General features: G+C 31.3%; 1 protein-coding gene across 3 annotated transcripts in view; it reads left to right on the top strand.

The window, feature by feature from the left end:
- LOC110036883 (protein OS-9 homolog) overlaps positions 1 to 10,049 on the top strand; it is a 55,973-nt gene extending 45,924 nt beyond the window's left edge. For all 3 annotated transcript variants that reach the window (XM_020741437.1, XM_020741436.1, XM_020741438.1), the window contains exons 5-7: positions 8,985 to 9,100; positions 9,228 to 9,401; positions 9,560 to 10,049. In XM_020741437.1, the coding sequence (XP_020597096.1) occupies positions 8,985 to 9,100; positions 9,228 to 9,401; positions 9,560 to 9,701 (432 nt within the window). In that variant the 3' untranslated portion in view covers positions 9,702 to 10,049. The remainder of the gene's footprint in view (positions 1 to 8,984; positions 9,101 to 9,227; positions 9,402 to 9,559) is intronic.
- Positions 10,050 to 23,307: the final 13,258 nt, after the last annotated feature.

The raw sequence follows: 23,307 nt of genomic DNA, 5'->3' as shown, positions 1-23,307 counted from the left end.
TAACAAGCAAAATCTTCAAAAAATTTTCATTAGTGGCAAAATCAAAACCAACTATCTTGGACGGCATAGTGGTGATTAATAAATAACGACGGTTCAATGCATCTACTACTTTGTTCTGACTCTCTACCTTGTGCTTAAAGCACAAACTATGTTGAAGAGAGATTCCACTTATGAGGCTTGACTTCTCTTTGGTATCTTTTGGTTGTTCAAAAATCTCAGGACCTCATAGTTAATGTAAAGAATAAACACGTTCATTAAGAAATAATGACTCCAGTGAATGGGGGCTCTCACTATAACATAAATTCATTTGTAGAATACTTTCTCTTGGATTAATTTAGCTTCTCATTAAAGAAGGTAATAGGGTTTCCTTCTTGAATCAACCCAGTGCCAATTCTCACATTGAATGCATCACACTCCACCTTGAACACCTGGTTGAAGTCTAAAAGAATTAGAACAATTACCCGGGTAACCTATTTCTTTATAGCACCAAATTAGACTCTCATCTGACCAAGGAAGTCTGTTTGCTTTGAGGAGTTATGTCAAGGGTGCCATAATATGACTAAAATTTCTTATAAATCTCCTATAAAAAAATCAGTCCATGAAATTGACATGTTTGAGGGAACAACTGCTGGCTAGGACAATTCACAATAGCCTCGATCTTAGTAGGGTCCATTTTGTTGTTGGTTGTTGAAATAATATATCTTAGTAAGCAAATCTGCAATGTCAAAAAATGACATTTTTTCGGGTGGCTGGTAGTTTCTTTGTTTGAAGAATTCCAAACACCTATCTCAAGTACTCTAAGTGACCCCTCTAAACAAGTGTACATCAAAATGTCAATAAAGAATACGATAACAAACATTCTAATGAGAGCTCAAAAAACTTAATTCATCACCTCATAAAGGAACTCGGGGCATTGAATAGTCCAAATGGCACGACCGTTCATTCATGCAGTTCGTTTAGTGACTTGAAAGTTGATTGTCACTCATCCCCTAATCACATCCTTATTAGGTGATAATTACTATGCAAATTAATTTTTGAAAAGACACTGGCTCCATATAATCGATCAAACAAATCATCCAATCTCGGAAATGAAAATTTGTACTTGATAGTGATATTGTTTATGACCCTGCCATCAATGCACAAGCGTCATAAATCATCTTTTTTGGGCACAATTAAAGCTGGTATGACATGTACCGGTGCTATTGCATACTAGTTCACGAGCCATCAAATCCTCAACTTGCTTCTAAAGCTTCTCATACTCTACTTGTCGCATTCGATAAGCTGCTTGATTTAGATGCACTAATCTTGGGATGGGATCTATAGCATAATAAATCTATCATAGGGGTGGCAATCTAAGTGGTAGGTTGTCAATCTAAACATCCTAAAATTTCTTTAATAGGGTTGCATTGCTTTAGGTATCGTCCTATATCACTACTGTTTACCTTCACCAAGGTCAGTCTCATTGTTGTCTCTCATAGCCTACAGAAATGTAGTACAAGGCACTATAACTCTTGTCCTTATCTGAGTACGGCTAACTCTCAATTACAGAAGTATAATACAATTCTAATCCTTCATAAATGAGTATGTGTTTTTGTGACTAGCATGAAATATATCACTATCATACTTGCCATAGTCAACCCAAAAGAATGTGACATACTTCTATAGACACGATATTGCATCACATATGATTCTATAACTTGTCTTAAAATTTTTACTAGACGTTTCTTTTCGATTGATCTCATTTCTTTTCTTCAATCAAATCAGGAAATATGTTTGGGAATGCTTGTGAATAATGAGGCTTAATTTGTCCAGAATTGATATATCTATTATATTCTCATAACTACCTTCATATATTATGGGACTGCACACCTTCACAGTTATACTACAATGAGTACCAAAAAATTTTATGCCTAAGCAACACTAATTCATCTTTGACTCAATATTAAGAATTCGTTGAACCATAAACATCTCACCATCATCTCTGAGTAACTTGTACACTTCTCCAATCTTTTCCTCGAGTCATTACTCTGTCTCCCCCATTGCACTTCTTTTGGTGAAAGAAACCACTCTCTTGTTCAGACAATTTGATACAATGTGCTCATCTCCATGGTACTTGAAACACTTCCAAGTGAAAAATATTTTGAGGGCATTGGTCTCAGTCTGTCTTCTTTACATCCTATGTAGGTGTCTCCTCACTAGGGATAGGCGTAGGTACTTTGGTCGTTGTGCTCGTGTTGCCTGACCCAAAGATTGATTGTTGTTAAACGATCTCGTGAACCTAATACTACTGTGCTATTTCTTCACCTTTAGAGCTAAGGTGTGGATATCATATAACATCTAATAGGTTGTAACTATGCCAGATTGTCAATGGATGGTCTCAACCATCCCAGATACTGAGCTATGGTGATCTTCTTAGGCTCCATGAGCTCGCATCTCAACATTAGTTGCTCAAACTCAACGCTTTTCTCTTCCATTGTGAGATCTTTCTAATTTAATTAGTGAAGTCTCAAGATCAAGTTTTATCTATAATGTGCTGACAGATACTTGTGTTGCATCTCCTTTATCTTGGACTAGGTCATGATCCTACTTTTGCCCTCACACTAGTGCATACATTTCAAATTCTCACAATAGGAAATTATGCTTCTTCAAATTGATGGCGGTTAGCTTCACCATTATGTTAGGTGGAACGTACTTGTATTTAAAAATTCATTCTAATGTTTGGAGCCACACAATGAACTCGTTCGGGTTTATATGACTATCAAATTCCAACAAATCAACATTCACTTCAAATTCATCATCTCTCTATACTCAATGCTGAATCAACGTGATATCAACTCTTCATCACTTGAGGCTTCTTGCTGAGAAGGGGTTTTATCATTTACTCCATTTGAGTGGTCGTTAATCTTATTGTGGGTGATTTTACCATATTGTCTCTTTTCAAAATCAGCGAGCCTCTGCCACATGATATGCTCCTGAATACCCTGTTAAGGATTTCTCTTTGGTGGAATTGTGTCTTGCTCTTCACTTTAGGATTTTAGCTAGTGTAAGACTGTAGAAGGGTTTGCCGATGGTTTGAGTTTATGTGGTAGGTTGTCGAGACAGATTTTTGGTGGAGATAACAAAGTAAGCTTTTGAAAGTTTAGATATGGGGCTAAGGAATTGAGGTAGTGACTGTCATGATATTTAGTTTGCGGAAGGTTTAAGTTATGTGAATTTTGGGCTTAGAAATAGTGAAGTTATCCTTAAAATTAGGTTTCTTGAAAATGTTCAATGATTGTATTTAGCAGGGAGAGATTATAAAATAGTAAGCGGAAGAAAATATATGAAATCGACAGAGTTTGGAAAGATACAGTTGTTCGGCCTGAAAGCAGTTAGGCAAATAACAAAACGGTGATGTATGGTTGATGGGGAGGATCCAAAACCTGTTCTCTTCAAGGTATATATTCACCACTTGAAAATAATAGAATATAGCTATGCAAATAGGAAAACAATATAGAGAGAAGTCTTCAAATATTATAAACCAAGACAAAAGTTCCAAAAATAGAAATAATAACATATAAATACTCCCAAATCAAAATCAATAATTTAACTTAAAATAAGCATAAAAAAAAGGTCCACAAGGGCCGATCCAACAAAGTAGCAGGAATTCTCCCACTATAGAAGTTTCGGGACATTCCTCCCCATTTGCGCATCTCCAGGCGGGAAGCTCGTTGTCGTAAGGCTTTGTTTCTTTATAAATTTTATATGGTGTTTTCTTAATAATGTTTATTTTATTTATCAAATAATAATTTGTATTCACTGCTTCAGTCCAAAAGTATTTAGGCTGTTGAAATCTACTAAACATTGCTCTAGCCATAGTCAACAAAGTTCTATTCTGTCTTTCTACTACACTTTCTACTACACTATTTTGTCTGCTTGCATAGAAACTATCTAATATCAATTTCATGAAATATTTAGTTGTTCTCATTTCTTAAGCTCTTCTTCATGGTCACCTTTAAAGGTCTCAATAGATACTTCTCGTTCTAAATAAAATTACAAAATTTACAAATTTAATAACTACACTCTTATTAGTTAACAATGCTACCAATGTTAAGCTTGAGCACCTTTCAACTATAAAATACCCATATTTTTTTTTGTTTTAAACTAGTAAGAATTTTTTATCCAATTATTTTCATATAAAGTAATTCTAAAGGTTTAGAATTTGATCTAAAAGATGTATTGAGTTTATTTACGTAATTGTCAACCGGCATAAAGATGATTTTCAAGTACCCTAAATTAATTCTTTTGGTACTCAAACTTATCCCTTGATAATCCATTATTTGTTATGCACACTTTATTAATTGTTTTAACATAAAAATTACTTTCATGTTAGATATTTCTGTCATAAAGTTAATTGGTTCTTCAAAATTAACGTATATCTAAGCCTATGCGGTATTGTGCTCATCTATTGCTTAAATTACAGAACTCAGAAATTTTACTGCTTTATACTTGGCATAATTATGAATATCATATTTTTTTATAAATTTTAGCATTGAAATGTTAATTCCTTAATCATAAGAAATGCTTAATCTTTAGAATTCTATGAGATGGATTTGTTAGTCGAATCATTGAAATATCTCTCATAGCTCTTGAAATCTCAATGGTTTTTCTTATGAACTTAAATTCTTACTTTTATTTAACTTTTTCAAAACTAGCGCTATTTCATTTTTTTATGGATCAGTTTATAATATATTTATCATATTATTTGTTTGCTAATCCAAAAGAAAGTTTCTTGAAATTCCTCATGTAGTAATTTCTCAAAATAACATTTACATTCTCGATGATGTTATTATTGTTTACTAAAAGTCAATTATCATTACTTTTAATCTATCTAATTTAACCAAATTCTTTATCACTCTTCTTTAACATTTGCTATTTTATGCCTCGATTTATCCTTCTTTACTGCTAAGCATATTAGATAAATCATAAAATACTGCAGCTTTTGTTTTACTGATTTCCCTCATTATACAATTTTTTTTTAATTAACTTTATCAATATTTAAATATTTCCCAATTTTAAAAGCATATTTTTTTCATTAAAACCCCTTTGTGCATTCTTACTCTATCATCAAGTTTTTTAATGGCATGTTTACTCCTAGACTTAAAATTTTTACCATGATTTTGTAATCGCTATTTATCTCATATCAAGTTTGAATCAACCAAGCAAATTTAACTATGTATTAAAAATTTCTCACATTTTGAACTCTACCACCTTGAATCAACCAAGGAAATTTAACTAAGTATTAAAAATTTCTCACATTTTGAATTCTACCACCTTATGCTTGCGCCATAATTTTTTTTAACTGCTTTATTAATATTCATAAGATGTATAACTTTGGTTAGGATATACAACAACGACAAGTTATCCCAATAAGTTTGGTCGGCTGCATGTGTCTTCATGAGTGCCATATTTCTTTATAATTCAAATAAATTAAGATCTTTTTTTATACAACATGCTGATTTTTTTTTAGGATACCTCTACCTTTCTTAATATAAGTCAAATCTAAAATATTTACTCTCCTAAAAGTGTCATTAGATGGTCGACGTTTAATATCACTAAACCATCTAAGACGATTCTCTTTAATCATGTCTGCCACTAGAGTCAACTCTTTCATGGATATATTCATTTTAAATTGTCTTTAAGTGAAAATCCAGTCATTTACTTGAGCATTGCAATGCTTAATTTTATGGTTCTCTTTTAGAGGTCAATATTTTGTGACATAAAGTATTGTAGGTTTCGCTACTATCTTATAAAATTTTCATTCAAATGTGAGAGATACTTATCTATCGCTCAATAGGCTTGATACATTCCTCTACTTCAACCATCCAATTTGAATTCTACTAATAACATCCCCATCTATATCACCATCACTATGAAGAATATACCCAAGATATCTAAAATATTCACTCATTTTAATGACTTGATCACCATTTGTTACAATCCCACCACTAGATCTACTACTACTAAACTTACATTCCATTAATTTGGTTTTAGATCTACCCAAACGAAAGCCTTTTGACTCTTAAAATTAAACTCCATCAATCTAGTTATTTTTGAACTCTCTCTCTAGTCTTATCCAAAAGAAGGATATCATCAACGAAAAGCATGCATGGTACATCCTCATGTAAATGTCCAGTAAAAATATCCATAACAAAAACAAAATGATATGGGCTAAAAGCCGATTCCTGTTGTAATCCATCTAAAATGGGAAAATGCTTGGTCAATTCACCTTGAGTTTGAACACAAGCAACGACTCTAATATATATATATATATATATATATATTTATATATAATATTAACACCTTTCTTTTCTAGAAATCTCTAAAGTACTCTTAAGACTTTATCGTAAAATTTTTCTAAATAAAAAAAAAAAATCATGTAGATTATTCTTACTCTCTCTGTAATTCTCCATCAAACCTCTCAGTAAATGTATAGTTTTCAATAATAAACTTGCCCGACATGAATCCAAATTATTTTTGTGAAATTTTTGTATCGTCGTAACCTATGCTGAATTACTCCCCGACATGAATCCAAATTATTTTTGTGAAATTTTTGTATCGTCGTAACTTATGCTGAATTACTCCCATATCTCTAATTTATGACATTAACTTAATTTCCCTATAACTTCTGCACTCTTGTGCATTATGTTTATTCTTAAAAATATGAGTCAGTAGTCTCTTTCTCTACTCATAATACATATTTTTTATTTTTTAAAATAATATTAAAAATTTTAGTAAACTAAGAAATTTTTAAAACTCTTAAATATTTTCACACTTTTATTGGAATATCCTAAACTCATATTGTTTTTTCATACTTAATTTTCTTTAAAGTCTCCTCAACTTATGCTTTATTAATGCGGCGGTAGAAATGAAAAATATTATTTTTATTTATGATATTAAGATCACTAAATTCAATCATAATTTTACAATATTCCATCAAAAGCTCATCAAAATATCTCACCCATCTATTTTGAATATTTCTTGATTAAGAAAAATACTTTTTGATTTTTATCTTTAATACACTTCACTTGAACTAGATTGTTATTTTTCTTATCTTTATGGTTGACTAGTTTATACATATATCATTCTCCCTCTTTAGTATCTAATTTATTAAAAAGATCATTAAAATTAGAATTCTTAGTATCACAAATTTTTTTCTTAGATTTCTTACGGTTCATCTTATATTTTTCCCAAATTGTTACATCAAAATTAATGTTTATAACAAAACTTATTTTTTTTCTTTTCTTGGTTATTCTTTTTCATTAAATATTATTTTCATAAAGAAAGTTTTTTTTTATTCTCTAAATATACTTTTTTGCAACTTGTTTAATAGTACTTGTTATTTTATCTCACATAGTTTTAGATTCATAAATATCCCAAATCTTAAGATTTTAAAATTTACTCATAAAAAATAAAATTATTTATATCTTTCAAGTTTCCCATCTAATTTTATGATATCTTTCAATATTTGTTTTTAAAATTAAAAAATAATAATCAATATTAGGTATTTAAATTTTTATTTCAAATGATTTAACAATTTTTATAATATGAAAGATTTATATTTTCATTAAAATTTAATCAGTCTGTGTTTTATTAGATTCATTCTTATAAATGATAAAATGTTGGTCTCTTTTCTTAAATAAAATATTAGCAATATTAAAATCATAAGTTAAAGAAAAATCTAATATGATTCTATCTTATTTATTAATCACTTCCAAACCATAGCTACCATAAATATTTCTAAAATCTTCTACTATTTTATTAGCATGTTCATTTAAATCTTCTATAAAAATTTTTTATTCAAGTGGTATTCTTTGTACTAATTCTTTCTGTTCATTCCATAATCTTTCATTTGATCATATATCCATATATAATTGGGAAGTATGAACGCTTGTAATGTTAAAAATTTTAGGATAAACAACAATCTTTAGAGATGTAATTCTATCTCTAATTTTTTTAATTTTTATAACATTATTTTTTAAACATTTTTTTCAAACACACTCACACTTTTTATTATGACTCAAACCCAAATACGAAAGTTTAAAACTTAAGCTAATAATCTCTTTAGTGTTTTCTCCAACTCATTTAGTTTATTCAATATATAAGATATTTATCTTCTAACGTACCATAATATTTACTAATTTCATTAATTTATAAGTGAGAGTACTTATATTCTAAGTTTCTATCATAATATTAGCTTTATGGATTAATTTATTTGCCAACATCCTTCCAAAATAAAAGAACACTTGCTTATTAAACATTACACCTACGTGTCAATTCAGTGACCCTTGCACGCTTTCACTCTATTTTGGCCATACTACCCGTCGCATACAAGGAACACCCTAGCATTAACACAATGATTTAAAAGGCTCATATCAGTTTTTTGATAAAATTTGTGTGCTTCGGTTGACTACTTAATATAACTCTCCAATTTTTGCACCAACCAAATCTTAAGCAGGATGGATTTTCAAATACATTGATAATCAATCGAAACCTACATTCTACTCATTTCAAAACAATCGAGGCTGTATTTCAGTTACAGTACCTTCAACAAAATTTATTTCCCAAACTACGACCCTACCGATCATGTTTTGTTATGGTTTTTCTTTATTTATTGCAAATTCTTCTAGCCTGAACTTAACATGATCTTCTTTTCAATTTCCTTCTCTCTTTTTATTAAACTTTAACCAAATTTAAATTTATTTGACCACTCTTATATAACATTGTGCCGACCCCACGTAGTGGGATTAAGGCTTTGTTGTTGTTGTTGTTGTTGTACTCTTATATAACATTGTAAAAGGAATAGACCAGTTGTTAAAATAAAATACTTCAAGAATCACATCACATTTTAATTCGAGAGCCTAGAATATTCAGGCCTCTTAATCTTTCCTTCTCAACTTTTCCTCATAGTAAAAAATTTTAATTATTTGTTGCTCTTTTCGCAGCCGGTTCAGGAGTTTCTCATGGGTGTTTTTGATCCAGTGGCAACTGCTAACTTTAACCAAAACCAGTCTGATGCTACAGTTTTAAAAGATCCACGTTCTAAAGATGCTTCTCAAAGGTAGACTACATCTCTTTGGCCAATTTTTTCCATTTCATCAAGTAGCTGACGAGAGAAGCTTTTTTTAAATGATTATTAAGTTTTCTTCAATTGAAGAAGGCATAACTTTTCTCATGCCAAATTTTAGGTATCATGCTCATGTGTACAATAACGGAACTTTATGTGACCTAACCAACCAACTTCGAGAGACAGAGATCAGGTTTGTTTGCTCGGAACCTTCGGTAGTAATCAGTTCTATCAAGGAGATCTCTACATGCAAATATGTTGTTACAATACAATGTCCAATGCTCTGCAAGCATCCGTAAGCATTTGCAGCTTTTAATAATCAATTCTAATTTTTAAATGTTCTTTTGTTACATTCTTATGTAAAAACATTAAAATAAAAATAAAAGTAAAATGGTAGTTTTGCGGTACACATAAGCCAGCTTTGTGAATACGCGTCTGTTGCCGTCATTGCAGAATGTTCCACCAAGAAAGACCAATTTGGCACACTATTCACTGTAATGAGGATCCCAGTGACACAAAAGCCACGACACAAAAACATTCTGAAGCTAACCAGATTAGAATGATTGATGTTGAGTCCCATCACTATGCTACTTGATTCCAATATATCAGGAGTAAGAGAAACACGGACTTAAAGGCTCTTTTATACAGGATTCTTAAATTTAAAATGGTAAGGTTAGTTGCACTGTTATATTCAGCTTCATTATTACCTTTTTGTACTTGGTGCTGCTCTGTATCTCATGCTTAATGGTGAGCTGGGTGATGCTCGATTCACTCGACATGGCTTAGTTAATTTCTATGTATTCTGCCACTACTGGTAGGGTTAATTTAGTGCGTAGGTTCTTCAACTGGGAAGTATGGCAAATCCTAATGTTTGCTTTCCTGTATAACCGCTATCTGTTGAGAGATTTTAAATCAATATCAGTTTGTTCTTCTTAGCTTACAAGTTGTTTAAGTTCACATCTCATATAATGGAGTCGCTGAATTCGGTGGTTACATATTTTTTTCACAAACAAATTTTATTGTCTAAACTTTACTATTAAGTATTATGTAACTAAAAATAATGGTATGATTATTCCATTCAGAATAGCAGTAAACATTGCTTGTTCTGTATCCAACATTGGCGTTTAAAGTCCGTGCATTCTTTGTATCCTTGATCAAAACTGTTGATTGGCTAGGATTTGTCCATTTAAAATAAGGATTGCATCCCTTACAAATCTGATCAAAACAAACGAATTTCAATAGGTGGTTATTTTGTTTCAATATTTTCGGACTCTTTTTAAACTGTATCATGATAATATTGCTTGTAATTATTAAGGTTGGGCTAACGGTAGTCGTTGGAAAAAGTTCCAAAATAGTACTTGAATCATCCGAGTCAGAATAAATTTTTTTTAGGCCTCTAAAAAATGCTAAATATAACTCCTTTTATACTTAATTCCATTCTTTTTCTAGATGCTGAATTTGATTACAAACAATTTTTTCATGTTTACTGACAAAATTTATTTTATTTCTGCTTGTACTGGTTTTCAACATTTTGTTACATGATAGCCAAAGCATTTGGGCTTTTTTTTTTTTTTTTTGTGCTAATAATAGATACAGTTTTCTTCATTAGTATGCATACGTATCTAATACTAAAGAAAATGATATAAGATATGTTAAAAAGTTCTTACGATTCCAATATTTATTACGCTGTTGCAAAATTCAAATTCTCATATTTGAGTCGCTTACAATAGTAGTAGGTCATAATGATCCATTTTCTTCTATTTAGACTTCTAGTTATGACATCTTATCTATCAAATCTAATCCGGATGGTTACAAATTTATGCAAATTTGATTTTGTAAAATTAGACGGATTTCACTTTGATTATAGAGATGTTTGATACTATACGAATTTGGTGTAAAGTAAATCAAATGTAATTATTTTTAAAATATCTCTGTATGGTTGAATGAAAATGAATGTAGGATAAAATTTTGGTGAATTTGGAATTCACAAGAGTGCTTAAAATGTGTATTCTGAAGTTATTATGTTTGGTTGATTTTTAAATATATTGAATATAATAGTTTATCATTGCAACGACAATTGCCAATTGGCTGTTGTAGTTGTCTTTCACTGGTTGCTCTGCCGTCATTTCCTCTAATGGCACTGTTGCTAGCCAACGTAGCCATTGTGCCCATCGGCTGCCCGTTGCCCTATTGTTGGGAAAATTTTTCTATCCAGACTTCGGACGTAGCTTCCCGTGCGGACTCCAATGATATAGCGCCACGTGTGCCATATCGCGAATGTTATTTCCGTATTATTGATGTGAAATCGAGGATGTGTTTTCATGGTTATTGAAAAGAAATCTATATATTTCACTACAATATTGTTGCAATAACCCATAAATAATTTTGAAATAATCTCTGTGGTTCTACTTCAATAACCCCGAAAGAACACCGAAGATGTTATTTTTGGGGTTATTTCTGTGTTATTTCTTGGTTATTGAAGAGAAATACATATATTCCACTTCAATAACCTCGAAATAACCCAACATAGGTTATTTTGGGATTATTGAAGAGAAACCCATATATTTCACTTCAATGAGCACGCATGACAATTTATTATTGGGAGTTCGCACGTAGAGCTACGTCCGGAATACGGAGAGAAAATTTTTCCGTCATTTCCACCTCCATTGGCAGTGGGCCGCCTTTCACTAGCATGATGCCGCTAGCTACCCTCCACTCGCATGATGTTGCTCGCCACCATTGTTCACTATTGCCATCATCACTGACAATGCTTTATATTGTTTTTATTTTTCATTAAATCAAATAGAAAACTCTAATTATTTTTATTTATTTTACACAAAAACAAACAACTTCAAAAAATATTAATCCTAACCAATTTAATTGGATTTGTACATAAAGGGCACCCAATATTCATATAGGGGAGTATCGCCTTTAAAATGACCTAATATACTCATAATCTTTAATATTTTTATGCAATAAATTTAGATACAATATTTCTGACTGGAATATGGCTAAAATGCTATGTTAAAAAGTATAACAAAAATAATAAACATTGACTAGTGAATAGTTTAATAATATCTAGTGGTTAAAGTTGTGTGCAAGCCAATTCATATGTTTGTATGCTGTTAACCAGGGGGCCAGGCTTCACCAATTATGGTTGTCGGATAGAGAATTATTGCTCTATTGCCATTAAATTGACAACAAATTTCTGCCATCTCAGTCTTCTAGGAATCCATGAACAACATTTAAATCTTCAGATGCCATCTTTACAAAAATATTTGTTTTGAATACTTTGCGTTGCAACTTCGATAAAAAAGATAACACACATGCAAATGAAACTATGCACCAACGTCAAGTTGTAGTATAAATCTTGCAATCAACCCATATAGTTTCCATGCATCACTAGAAGTTGAAAAAATTCGAGTGTTTTTGGTAGTATTGTTTCCAAAGGGTATTAATTGCATCTGAATTTGCCTCCAGCAAGTATTTTAGAGTTAATTGTTTCACCGGAAAAAAAAAAAAAAAAAACATGAAAGTATTTGATCTCGAATATGATAGTACGATGTATGCGATTATATTCTTAATTTTTCCTTATATTTCTTGATTTATAATGACACCAAAAACTTGACTTCGAAGCAAATGAGAATATAATTATTATATTTAAATATGAGATACTAAGCAAGTATACGTACCATCATCAAATAATATAAAGCTTTTTGATTAAACCCCGAATATCGAACCCATAGTAAGAAATACAATATGTAATTAAATCAGAAAAAAAATAGACAACAAATTTTAATATTCTTACTCAAACTATAAATGTTATAATAGGAATGAAAGTTTGATTCTTTTTTGGTAATTTTTTTTAATTGAAAATAAAGCAAACAATTAGCTAAATTTAACTGTATATTTATAAGATGAAGACAATATAAATAAGATTAAACTAAAACAAGTAAATTATGTAAATGAATTTCTTTAGTATATTCTAAAATTTTGATCTAGAAATATAGTAGTCCAATTTTGAAAAAACATTAGTACATAAGATTAACTTAGAGTTTAGAAATTTTTAATGTAAAGAAGTATGAAAATATGAGTTTCTATCTAATTCAAAAATATTTGTAAATTCTGCAAATATAGAGTTTAGGCATTCTATCTTCTCCACTTAAAAATTTTTACTAAGAATATTTATACTTATTATATTATATCTTTAAGCTTTAGAGTTTCTTAATTCTTATACTTTAAAAAGATTAGATGTGAAATCAATTTTTTATTATGCACTAATCCTAAGCTTTTCCTCCCTTTTCCAACTTTTTTTTTTATTTTCATTTTCATTTTTTTTCTTTTGATTATTTTCTTTTTCAGGTGAGGGTTACTATATCTGGATAGGCCCTTAATGATTTTGAATTTCATTACTCTCCTAACGCAAAGTTCTGATATAATTCCTTAAAAATATAATAATGATTTTGAAAATTGTTTTTAATAAAATAAATTTAAAAGTCTAACCCTTCTATATTTTTCAAAAATGCAATTTCTCCTACTAAAGATAGTGACATAATATTTATCATATTCCACATTAAATTTTTTTTACTTTAAGTTTTTCTGAATTTCTATAGGTTTCAACTAAATTCTCTTACTCATTTATATATTCAAAATTTTTCTTCCCTAATATAATTTCATATACATAACATCTTTTTTCAAATCAAAATCAAATTTATTTGTAGCTTGAGAACAAATAAAATTCAAGTTTTAGAAAGTTTTTCATCCCCCCTATACTTAAATTTTTAATAAGATAAAATATTTTAGCATCAGATATATATAGGCAGAAATGAGAGCTAAAAATAACATGCTTAAAGTAATTTTCATCTCCTAAATATAGAAGTACAAAAATTTAAAACATGGGTAAGCATTAATTGATCAAATTTTAATTTAACTTTAACATATAGAGATTTTTTAGACTTTTGTGCAGTGGAGGATAATATAAAAGCAAACTAACACACGAACTGAAATTCACAAATGCAACATAAGGAAAATACCTAATAGTAAATTGAAAATTTTAAACATAAAGTTTTTAAGTCAAAGTTATTAATATTCTAAACCTTCCTAAAATTCAGGATTAAGTTTAACACAGACTAACTAAATATACTAGGCAACACAATTAACACAATCACTATCACAGAAACAAAACATAATTACTCACAATAACTTAAATACATCACAACAGTATCTAACTTTGACATATGGAAGTTGACACTTCTTTCATTTGTTATCTTCCACAGTCCTCTTCCAGCGGTCAATGACAATATGATCTCATCTAACTCCTTAGTTGGACTATAATTCGAATAAAAACACAATGAACTAGGGGGCAGCTGGTAAAACAAATTTATTACCTCAGGGGAGAAAGACACTGATTTTCCTCGAACCATGACCCAATTTTCATCAGCTTTAGGGAGATTAGCGTAAAACTCCCGAACAACCAAAATTACGGCCATAACAGAAAAACAACAAAACCGTTCCCACTATCGGCGAGCAAATAAATGTTCCACTACTCCATCCAAACTTTTTGAAACATCTCTCAGGAAATAGTTTTCTCGATTGCAGTGCTTCAGTATACTTGCCCTGAGCTTTCGAGCTAACAAATTTGCTTAAATCGAAATGAGACTTCCCTTTACTCCTCTTCATTCTTGGGGCCATTTCACAATAAATTCCAAATTCAAGACAAAATCACTAAACTCAACTTCTAAAAGTTTAAATTATCATTTTTATATATTTTCCATAAGTTTTTCACAAATTTTCACCATGAATAGTGATTTTTGGTCAAATCCCCAATGTGTTCAAAATAAATGGTGAAAATAAAAAAAATTTACATAGAAGTGAAGCTCTTACATCAAGAAGATCAAATCTAGCAAATTTGGCGTTAATCTACCTAGAAATCTTCACTCTAGAAGAATCCCTAAATCCTCACTCGTGAACTCAAAGGAATGAAGACGACGTTGAGGTCAAAAATGGAAATTTTAGGTTAATTTTTCACCTTTAACCGTTGCAAACCGGTTTAAGTGTACCGACATTTAGGTGCCTACCTTTCGGGTTGTCTAGCGCTTAAGCGAGGGATTTTGGCGCTTAGGCGCTAGTGCATGAATTTTGATATTTTTTATTTTAAGTGAAACACACATCTAGCCTAAGTCAACCACTCATAAATGGTCTTATAAATCTTTAATAACTATTTTCTTCGCCTTCAACTCTCCTCTTTCTCAAAATTCACCAATCTTCACTAATTTGATTCAACACAAAATAACACAAAATTTTACACACAAAAAAACACTTATATTAATTCATAAACAAATACAAATATTTGTGATACATAATTTCTCAATCCAAAGAGTCTTGGATGAGATAATTCCTAAGCACAAACACTAAGCAAAGTTAATACTAAAAACACATAAAACAAACGTAATACTAGCATCATAACACCTAATACAAACAAACACTAAACTTAGAACTTAATTCCATTCTCCTTCTGGTGAAACAAATTCCGACCTTTCCTTTGTCTCTCTTGGGGCATTTAGAATATAAATATGATAGAATGGACAATGGTGAAGAACTCTGGTTGAGTCTTCTTCAATCAATTTGTTTTTCAAATACATAGCCTTGTCTTCTTCTTATATAAAACTTGTGTGGCTAAATTGCATTTTAAGTTACCATCCAATGTGCTCTAAATGTGCGTTAACCTCATTCAGCTTCACTTCAATTGAAGTCACATCAACCTTAATCTTTGTGATCTTCTCCGATATTCCTTTTATACCAACAATTAGGAAACCGTTGTATAACTCTTGCGCACTTTGACTAATGAACTTTTTTTTCATGGCTTCCTCCTTTTTCTTCATATATATCTCCCAAGAAGACATTTTTTCAAGATCTCACACCCTTCACATAGATTTTAGGGTGAAAATTGAAGTGGGGTGAGAATTCTCTTCATTCCCTTCTATTTATAGGATTTGGACCAAGCCTAAAACTTTTATTTTAGGAATAAGCACAATGATTGTGGTAGAAAAGTACTTAGGCAGATTGACACCCATGAAGAAGCTTTGGACATCAAGCACTACATCATTTTTCATAATATCCCAAGTTTTAATATAAAAGACAGATGTAAGTCCATCTGGGCTTGTAGTTTTATTGCCATCAATATTGTGTAGTGCTGCTTTGGTTTCCAATTCATCAGGAACTAAGGTGAGGTTTAATTGTCGGATGCTGTCACTTTTATTTGCTAATAGTGAATGATTAATAGAGCAGTGAACAGTTGGAGTATAGGAAAGTAAATTTTGGAATAAGCTCACAATACTTTCAGTAACAAGTTTATGATCAATTAGCTAATCACCCTGCTTATTTTGAATTTTTACGAGAACATTGATCTTCCTTCTATATTTAATAAAATCATGATATTATTTAGAATTTTTGTCCCCTTTTAATGACCAATTATCAACATCTTTCTGTTGGAAAAATTGTTCCTCTAAGTTAAGTGCAATAAAAAGTTAGAATTGGCTTATAAGAGTTCACCTTCACAGTCTTTTCCCCCCGTATCTGTTGTTTCAATGAAGAGAACTCTTGTTCAGCTAGGGAGACCTTATGGTGTAAATCGCTAAATACATTACAATCCCAATGTTTAAGAACTTTAGCCAATCTATTTTGTAAGAGCCACAAATTTTGAAGAGAATTACCTTAAAAATTAGGTAAAGGAGTCTCCCAAGCAAGTTTAACAACTTTCATGAAATCTGAGTGCTTAGCCCAAACATTCAAGTAACCTAAAAGGTGATTTTATGATTGGGGCAGGGCTGGAGAAGTTAAGCTGAAGAGGAGAGTGTTTTGATCCTTCCATAGGCAAATGTTTAACAGCTGAGTAGGTAAACAGGTCCAACCAATGTTGGTTAGCTAGCATTCTGTCCAGTCTCTTAGAAAGTTTCCCTCTTCTAGAGAGCCTTCATAACCCAAATCAAAAAGGTTGGTAGTTAGGATAGTATCAGTGAAAGTGAGTAGGTTGTTGAGATTAGGGCTTCTGCCCTCCCTTCTTTTCACTAGGACTGGCTATGCAATTGAAGTCACCACCTACAAGCCGACAACCACTCATATTGTGGCTGATGTTGTGGAGATTATGCCATAAATTTGTTCTATCTTCCTGCTTGCGGCCATCATAGATGAAAGTGTCATATCCATGAATCTGCTCCAATTCAAATTACATATGAATTAATTGAGAGTGGTCAATCAGGATATTGAGATGCATTTCTTTTCTGCAAAATATCCTAATTTTGTTTGTACAATTGGCCAATAAATTATAGCCAAAGAACTTTTTAAGAAGTTTCTGATGATGATTTTGGACAATAGGTTCTAAAAAAGTGATAAACCATAAATTATACACCATGTTAAGAGTGACAAGCCTATTAAGGGAGCTAAGGCTGGCAATTTGTTTAATATTCCAACATAGGTTATTAATCATATTGGACAACTTTCCCAACTCTAGTAAGCCTACAGAGGGAGTTAGCATGGTGAATATAAGATGAGCCCTCTGTGAAGATAATATTTTCTTCAGCAAGATGTCTTAACTCAAGTGACCCTCTTATTCTCCTTCTGATTTTTTGTGCGGTCCTCTCCTCATCAAGTTCTCGCTTCTTGCAATACCTCCTCGACTTGTTCAAGAACTGGTGGAGTAGGTTCAAGTGTGTCTTAATTTTTCAGAGCTACTAGAAGAAATTCAAGAAGCTGCAAGGATTGGTTATTAGAATTGAGAGGAGAGGATTAAGGTTCCCCTTTAGCTGAATTCTCCAATTCCTAGAGTAGTTGAGTTGATCCATCCTTTCCACGACTAGGAGAGAAAATGTCATTAGCTGATTATCCACAACATCAAGCAAGTTATTATAATTTTCAAAAGTGAGATTTTGGGCCATGTTACCCCTAGTCTCATTATGTTCCAGGACTGCTTCAACATTGGTTTGATTGGGATCATCTGTATCGGCTTGTTGTTGAGCAACTTTAGTGTTAATAACTTGAACTTTAGTAGATTGTGTAGGGGGAGCAACAAAGTGAACTAGGGGGTAGTTTTGAGTTCAGGATGTGCTCTAAAGCATTTATCAACGGTGTGACCAAACATTCTACAAGCTCCACAGTAGTAAGGCCTTTGCTCCATCACCACATGCTGCCAATAACCATTATGAGTAGTTCCAATCCATATTTCCTCCACATCATGTAAGGTAATATCCCTTTCAACTAGTACTCTAGCAGTTGAGGGTCTCGTGAGATTGAGAGTGGAAACATCCAGCTTCATTGGTCTACCTAAGATGACCCCAAGTGAGAAGAGGATTCGATGATTGAAGAGGTGGACTTTGAGACCAAGAAATTTAAACCAAATGGGGACAATTGGTGGCTCTTGATTAGGTTCAAAGTCAAGGGACCACTTAAGTAATTTCATATTTTGCCCTTCAAACTTCATGTATTTTTTGGAAAAAAAAATTCATATCCTTTTCTTTGGTCAGATGAATCATAACATGCCTTCCATAAAATTCTTTAGCCTTCCAATCTCCCACAAATTTTAGGTCTTCAAAGCATTTCCTGATGAGCTCCATTTTGGGGTGACCAAGTTGAAACTTACCCACAAGGGCAAACTTTAAGGGTTCCACCAGTTGGGATGATTCAGCTTCAGAAACAAATAATGCATGTTTTCCCCATTTATTCCACTCGTTTTAACAAAATAACAGTTGCATTTACCTTCCAAAGTATCATGGCAAAGCTGGGGGAAACCAATTTATCAAAGTTAATAGGATAGTCAAATTGACCAAGCACATCAGCATAGGAAGCCTTCTTTAGAGTATTAAAGCCAATAGCATTTGAATTAAATGCAATGGGAATAGGTAGCTCAGGGGCAAGAGGTAAGGGGGTTCATTATAACCAATGGAACAGTAAAAACTACCACTAGCAAGAGAAGTCGGAAGTTGTTGCAAAATACATCACAAAACAGTAGAGATCCATCCAATAACACCACCAAAACAACTAGGATCAGAAAAACATAGGGTGCAGCCGAGGGTACCATGTTCAACACACCATCAAAACTACGACACAAGGCATTAGCTGCCGGAAATTGCTCGAAAATCTCCATTGAGAAACATTGTCGCCTCCCTCTTACACACACACACACACACACACACACGGATATATATATATATAAATATTGTGTGCTCGCGTATATATATATATAGTAAAGAAGAAGGATTAATATAAATATAATAAAGTAAATAGCCAAATTATGATCAACTCACTAAATATATAATGCCAGACTATTTGATAGGATGTTATAATATGATCTAAATGAATCTACCACTTCATTTTTGTATGAAAATATCAAAGTCTACGCTTCATAACTTGTATATATAGCTAGATCATAACATATACACTAAAATAACTTGAGCTTACTTCTATGCCCTACAATGACAAAAAAACATTTGGCCCCCCTAGATCCGACATTTACAGAGCATAGAATTTGATCAGGATTTTGTTGCTACTAATGATAGTATTGATACCAAAATTTTAATGTTTGTTGGTCATATTGTTTGTTAGGGTGGTGCTTCTTGTTAGGTAATAATAAAACTACAAAATAAGGAAATACATCTAAAAAATATAAGAAGAAATAAAAAAGAAAATGAGAAATGTGCAAAAGTGTTTCACAATGAGATAATGCTTTCAAAACTACAACCAATATAATAAAAACTTAAATACTTGTCTGTTGGCAAGCAGTACATCAATACTAACTAAAATCACATTCATCATATTATAATTTTAACCTTTCTTATAGATACATTAAAATAAAAAATAATGAAAACAAGCAAGAAATACAACCTTTCTACATTTAGGCATATGAAGAACTATTTTCATTCATCTTAAGTCCTTTTAGACTTCTACAAATTCATATATTTTCTTTTGTCATCAAATGCTTCAATCAAATTACAAAAAACATAATGCATTCAATTAATAATAGGTTAGATATTCTAGATGATATCTTTTAGATATTTTTCTCAATACATGAGCAAATCTGACAAAAACATCTAAAATATATTTCGTTTTAACACATTTTAAAGACAACCTTTTTTTAAATGCAACGCTTCATCTATCTTATCAATATATTCATCTATAATATTTATTTAATTTTCCTCTCCTCTTCTTCACTCTTTGCAAGAATTTTCGTTGAGGGGTGTTGAAGACTATCCATTGTAGCAAGGTCCTTATAAATCTTATAGATATAAGTGAAAATTTACCATTTGACGAAGAAAAAATTCACATACGATCGTTCATTCCCTATAAAAATTTAATGTGAAGAGTTTTATAAAAAAAAAAATTGAGGTATAAAATGAAGTAAAAGTTAAAAATTCCAATTGTCATCTATGTAAAATATATTAACTTTAATTGAAGAAGTGGAATGAAAATTAAAAAGTGAGTCCAAAGAACCATATCCCAGCCAATTGTCTTGCCAAAAAAAATTGTCATTTCCCAAGCCACACAAAACAAACTCATCAGCCGCCTATTTTACACTACAAATTCTTCAAACCGAAGAATCACCAACCTTAAAGGAAGCATAGGAAGGATGGTTCATATGACAATATTTCATATTCAAAAATTGAGCTCAAAGACTTGATCACAACTAAAAACTCCACCAAAGTTTAACCAAAAGAATAAGTAAGATCCATTAATGGTTTACAACCAAGACCACCTTCGTTTACAGAAAAGCACAAGTTGTTCCAGGAAGACCAGAGTAAAGAGTTCTTCTCATTATCAACACCCCAAAGAATTTATTAAATTATTTGTCATGTTTTTGACAAACCATTAAAGTAGGGTTAATAGATTGAAATATATAAAATGGAAAGGAACACAACACACTTTTAATTAAAGTGATTCTTCCCCCATAGAGAGCAAATTAAATTACCAGCTGATACACCAAAATAATATGTCGTTTTACGTACATATTTTATGCTTATTTATGGTGATATTGCACTTTAAAGAAGGGTATTTTCAGGTTTTTTTTTGCAGGTATATCTTTTTTAGGTATTTTGAGCAAAGATGGAAAAAGGACAAAATTTGGACCCAAAACAGCAAATTTTGGAATTTTGATGCTTGATGCGTGGCTTGACAGAGAGCTGGCACATGATGCACCAGATTTGACGCATGATGCACCAGAGATGACCTTTTTGCGGATTAAGGCGGTTCAAGATGAATTTTGCGTGAATTTTCAAAGGGAAACTTGTTCTAAACACCTCTTGGAGTAATTCAATGCATGCTGATACTTTGGAAGTTTTTTTTATGAAGGGATATGTCTCGTGGATCAAATGACACGTCTTTTGAATTCAAAAGTGTTAACTTTTGGAGGGAATCTTGAATTCCTTTTTAAGAGAGACAACCCAAAATAAAATAAGAAGACTTCAAGGAGTTGAAAGGGGGGGACGAAAAGGACAAGAATGTGGGGGTGGCATGAAATGCAAGGAGAAGAAGAGAAGATTTTCTTCTAACGTTGTAAGAGGAGAGGGAATGTGAGAGATTTCTTCTTCATTACACTTCTAAGAGAGAATTGTGTGTGCTTGTAAAGAGAGAAATGCTTGGAGAGAACTTCTAAGGATTTTTTTGGGAAGGAATGTGAGATAAGTTGTGTCTTTTATTTCTTTTGTTATGTAAACTTATTTTTATATATGAAATTTATGTTTTATCGTATCATTCTCGTGAATTCTAAGTAGTCTTATTTATCCTTCTCCCTACTTTGAGATATGGTTTTATGAAGAATTGATTTAATTTTCTATGATTTTAAATGTCAATAATTTTTGATGATTTGAACTCTGATCTTCATTTACTATTTGATCTAGGCAATTGAAATATTAAAACATGTTTAGAAACATATGTTCTGATAAGAGCTATGATTTCTTCAACAGGGGGAGAATCACATTTGATTTCATCAGAGAGTATGTAATCCATGGAATTGAGAGCAAATAAGTAGGGAAATATACTTTGTTAGATGTAGAATTAGAGATTTTAAGGTGACAGATTAAAATTCTCAATTTGGTCCAGTTCATTGGATACTAATGTGAGCCTCGGAGGAGGGAGAGTAGTGGGAGCTCTAGAGTGGCAGACGGTATCCTCCCAGCCTAACCACAGAATTAAGGACCAAACTCTGGATTAGTCAATGTTCTTTATAGCACTTGGAAGGGGGTAAAGAATATGATTTCTCCTATTTTGCACAAAACAGTTTATATATATATATTTTCAAAATGATTTTAATTTGTTCACAGTCCATATACTCATTGTGAAGGGGAAGAATGCTTTCTTAAATTTGAATCTTTCATCAACAAAAACTTTGTTTAGGTTTTGTAATTTTACTTTTAAAAGATTAGTTTTTAGATAGTTAACTCCGTCTTTCAATATCATTTTAGATAACATTCATCTTAGTAGTTAATATTCAAACTTCACAATTTACTTTTATTTTTATATTTTTAAATTATAAAATAATTTTCAGAATTTACTTATAGGTTTTTCCAACTTCCCTATGAAATCGATATCTAGGACTCCATTAAAGCCCTTTATTACTTGAGTAATACGTATACTTGCGTTGATTTTAAAGGGGATTTGATAGTTTAAAAAGAGTTTTAAAGATAAATTATTTTCAAAAAAAGTATTTTTGTTGGGATTATATTGCATATTTATTGTTATATATGCCACGTGTATTTCATAATATTGAAAGATACTTGCAAAATTTACACACTAAATCTACCCGCATCAAGTTTTTGGCGCCGTTGCCGGGGAAGTAACGGAAAATATTAGTAAGTTGTTTTATTTTATTATAAAAGAAAAAAAAAACAAAAAAGAGTGTTTGTAGTTTAGTTTTGAACATTTTCTTATTTAAGTGTGTTTGCTTATTTTTAATTACTTGCTTTGTTTATTTATGCTTAGTGTAAGATCTGAAAATTTAGTACTTTACGATTATGAATTAGAGAGAATTATTAGAAAAAAATTGAACAAAAAAAGAAATAGATCATTTTAACAAAATGGCTTGCAATTTGAGTAATACTGAAAATGAAAATGAACATCATTAGAGACCTTTAAGAGATCATGCTAATCCTACAACAAATGAAATTCATTTGAGCTTAAACCTACTATTATCCAAATAGTACAAAATAATCAGTTTA

The sequence above is a fragment of the Phalaenopsis equestris genome, unplaced genomic scaffold, assembly GCF_001263595.1.
Source record: "Phalaenopsis equestris unplaced genomic scaffold, ASM126359v1 Scaffold212195, whole genome shotgun sequence".
In the NCBI taxonomy this organism is placed as follows: Eukaryota; Viridiplantae; Streptophyta; class Magnoliopsida; order Asparagales; family Orchidaceae; genus Phalaenopsis; species Phalaenopsis equestris.
Note: the sequence above shows the minus strand (reverse complement) of the source record. Positions and strands in the feature narration are given on the sequence as shown.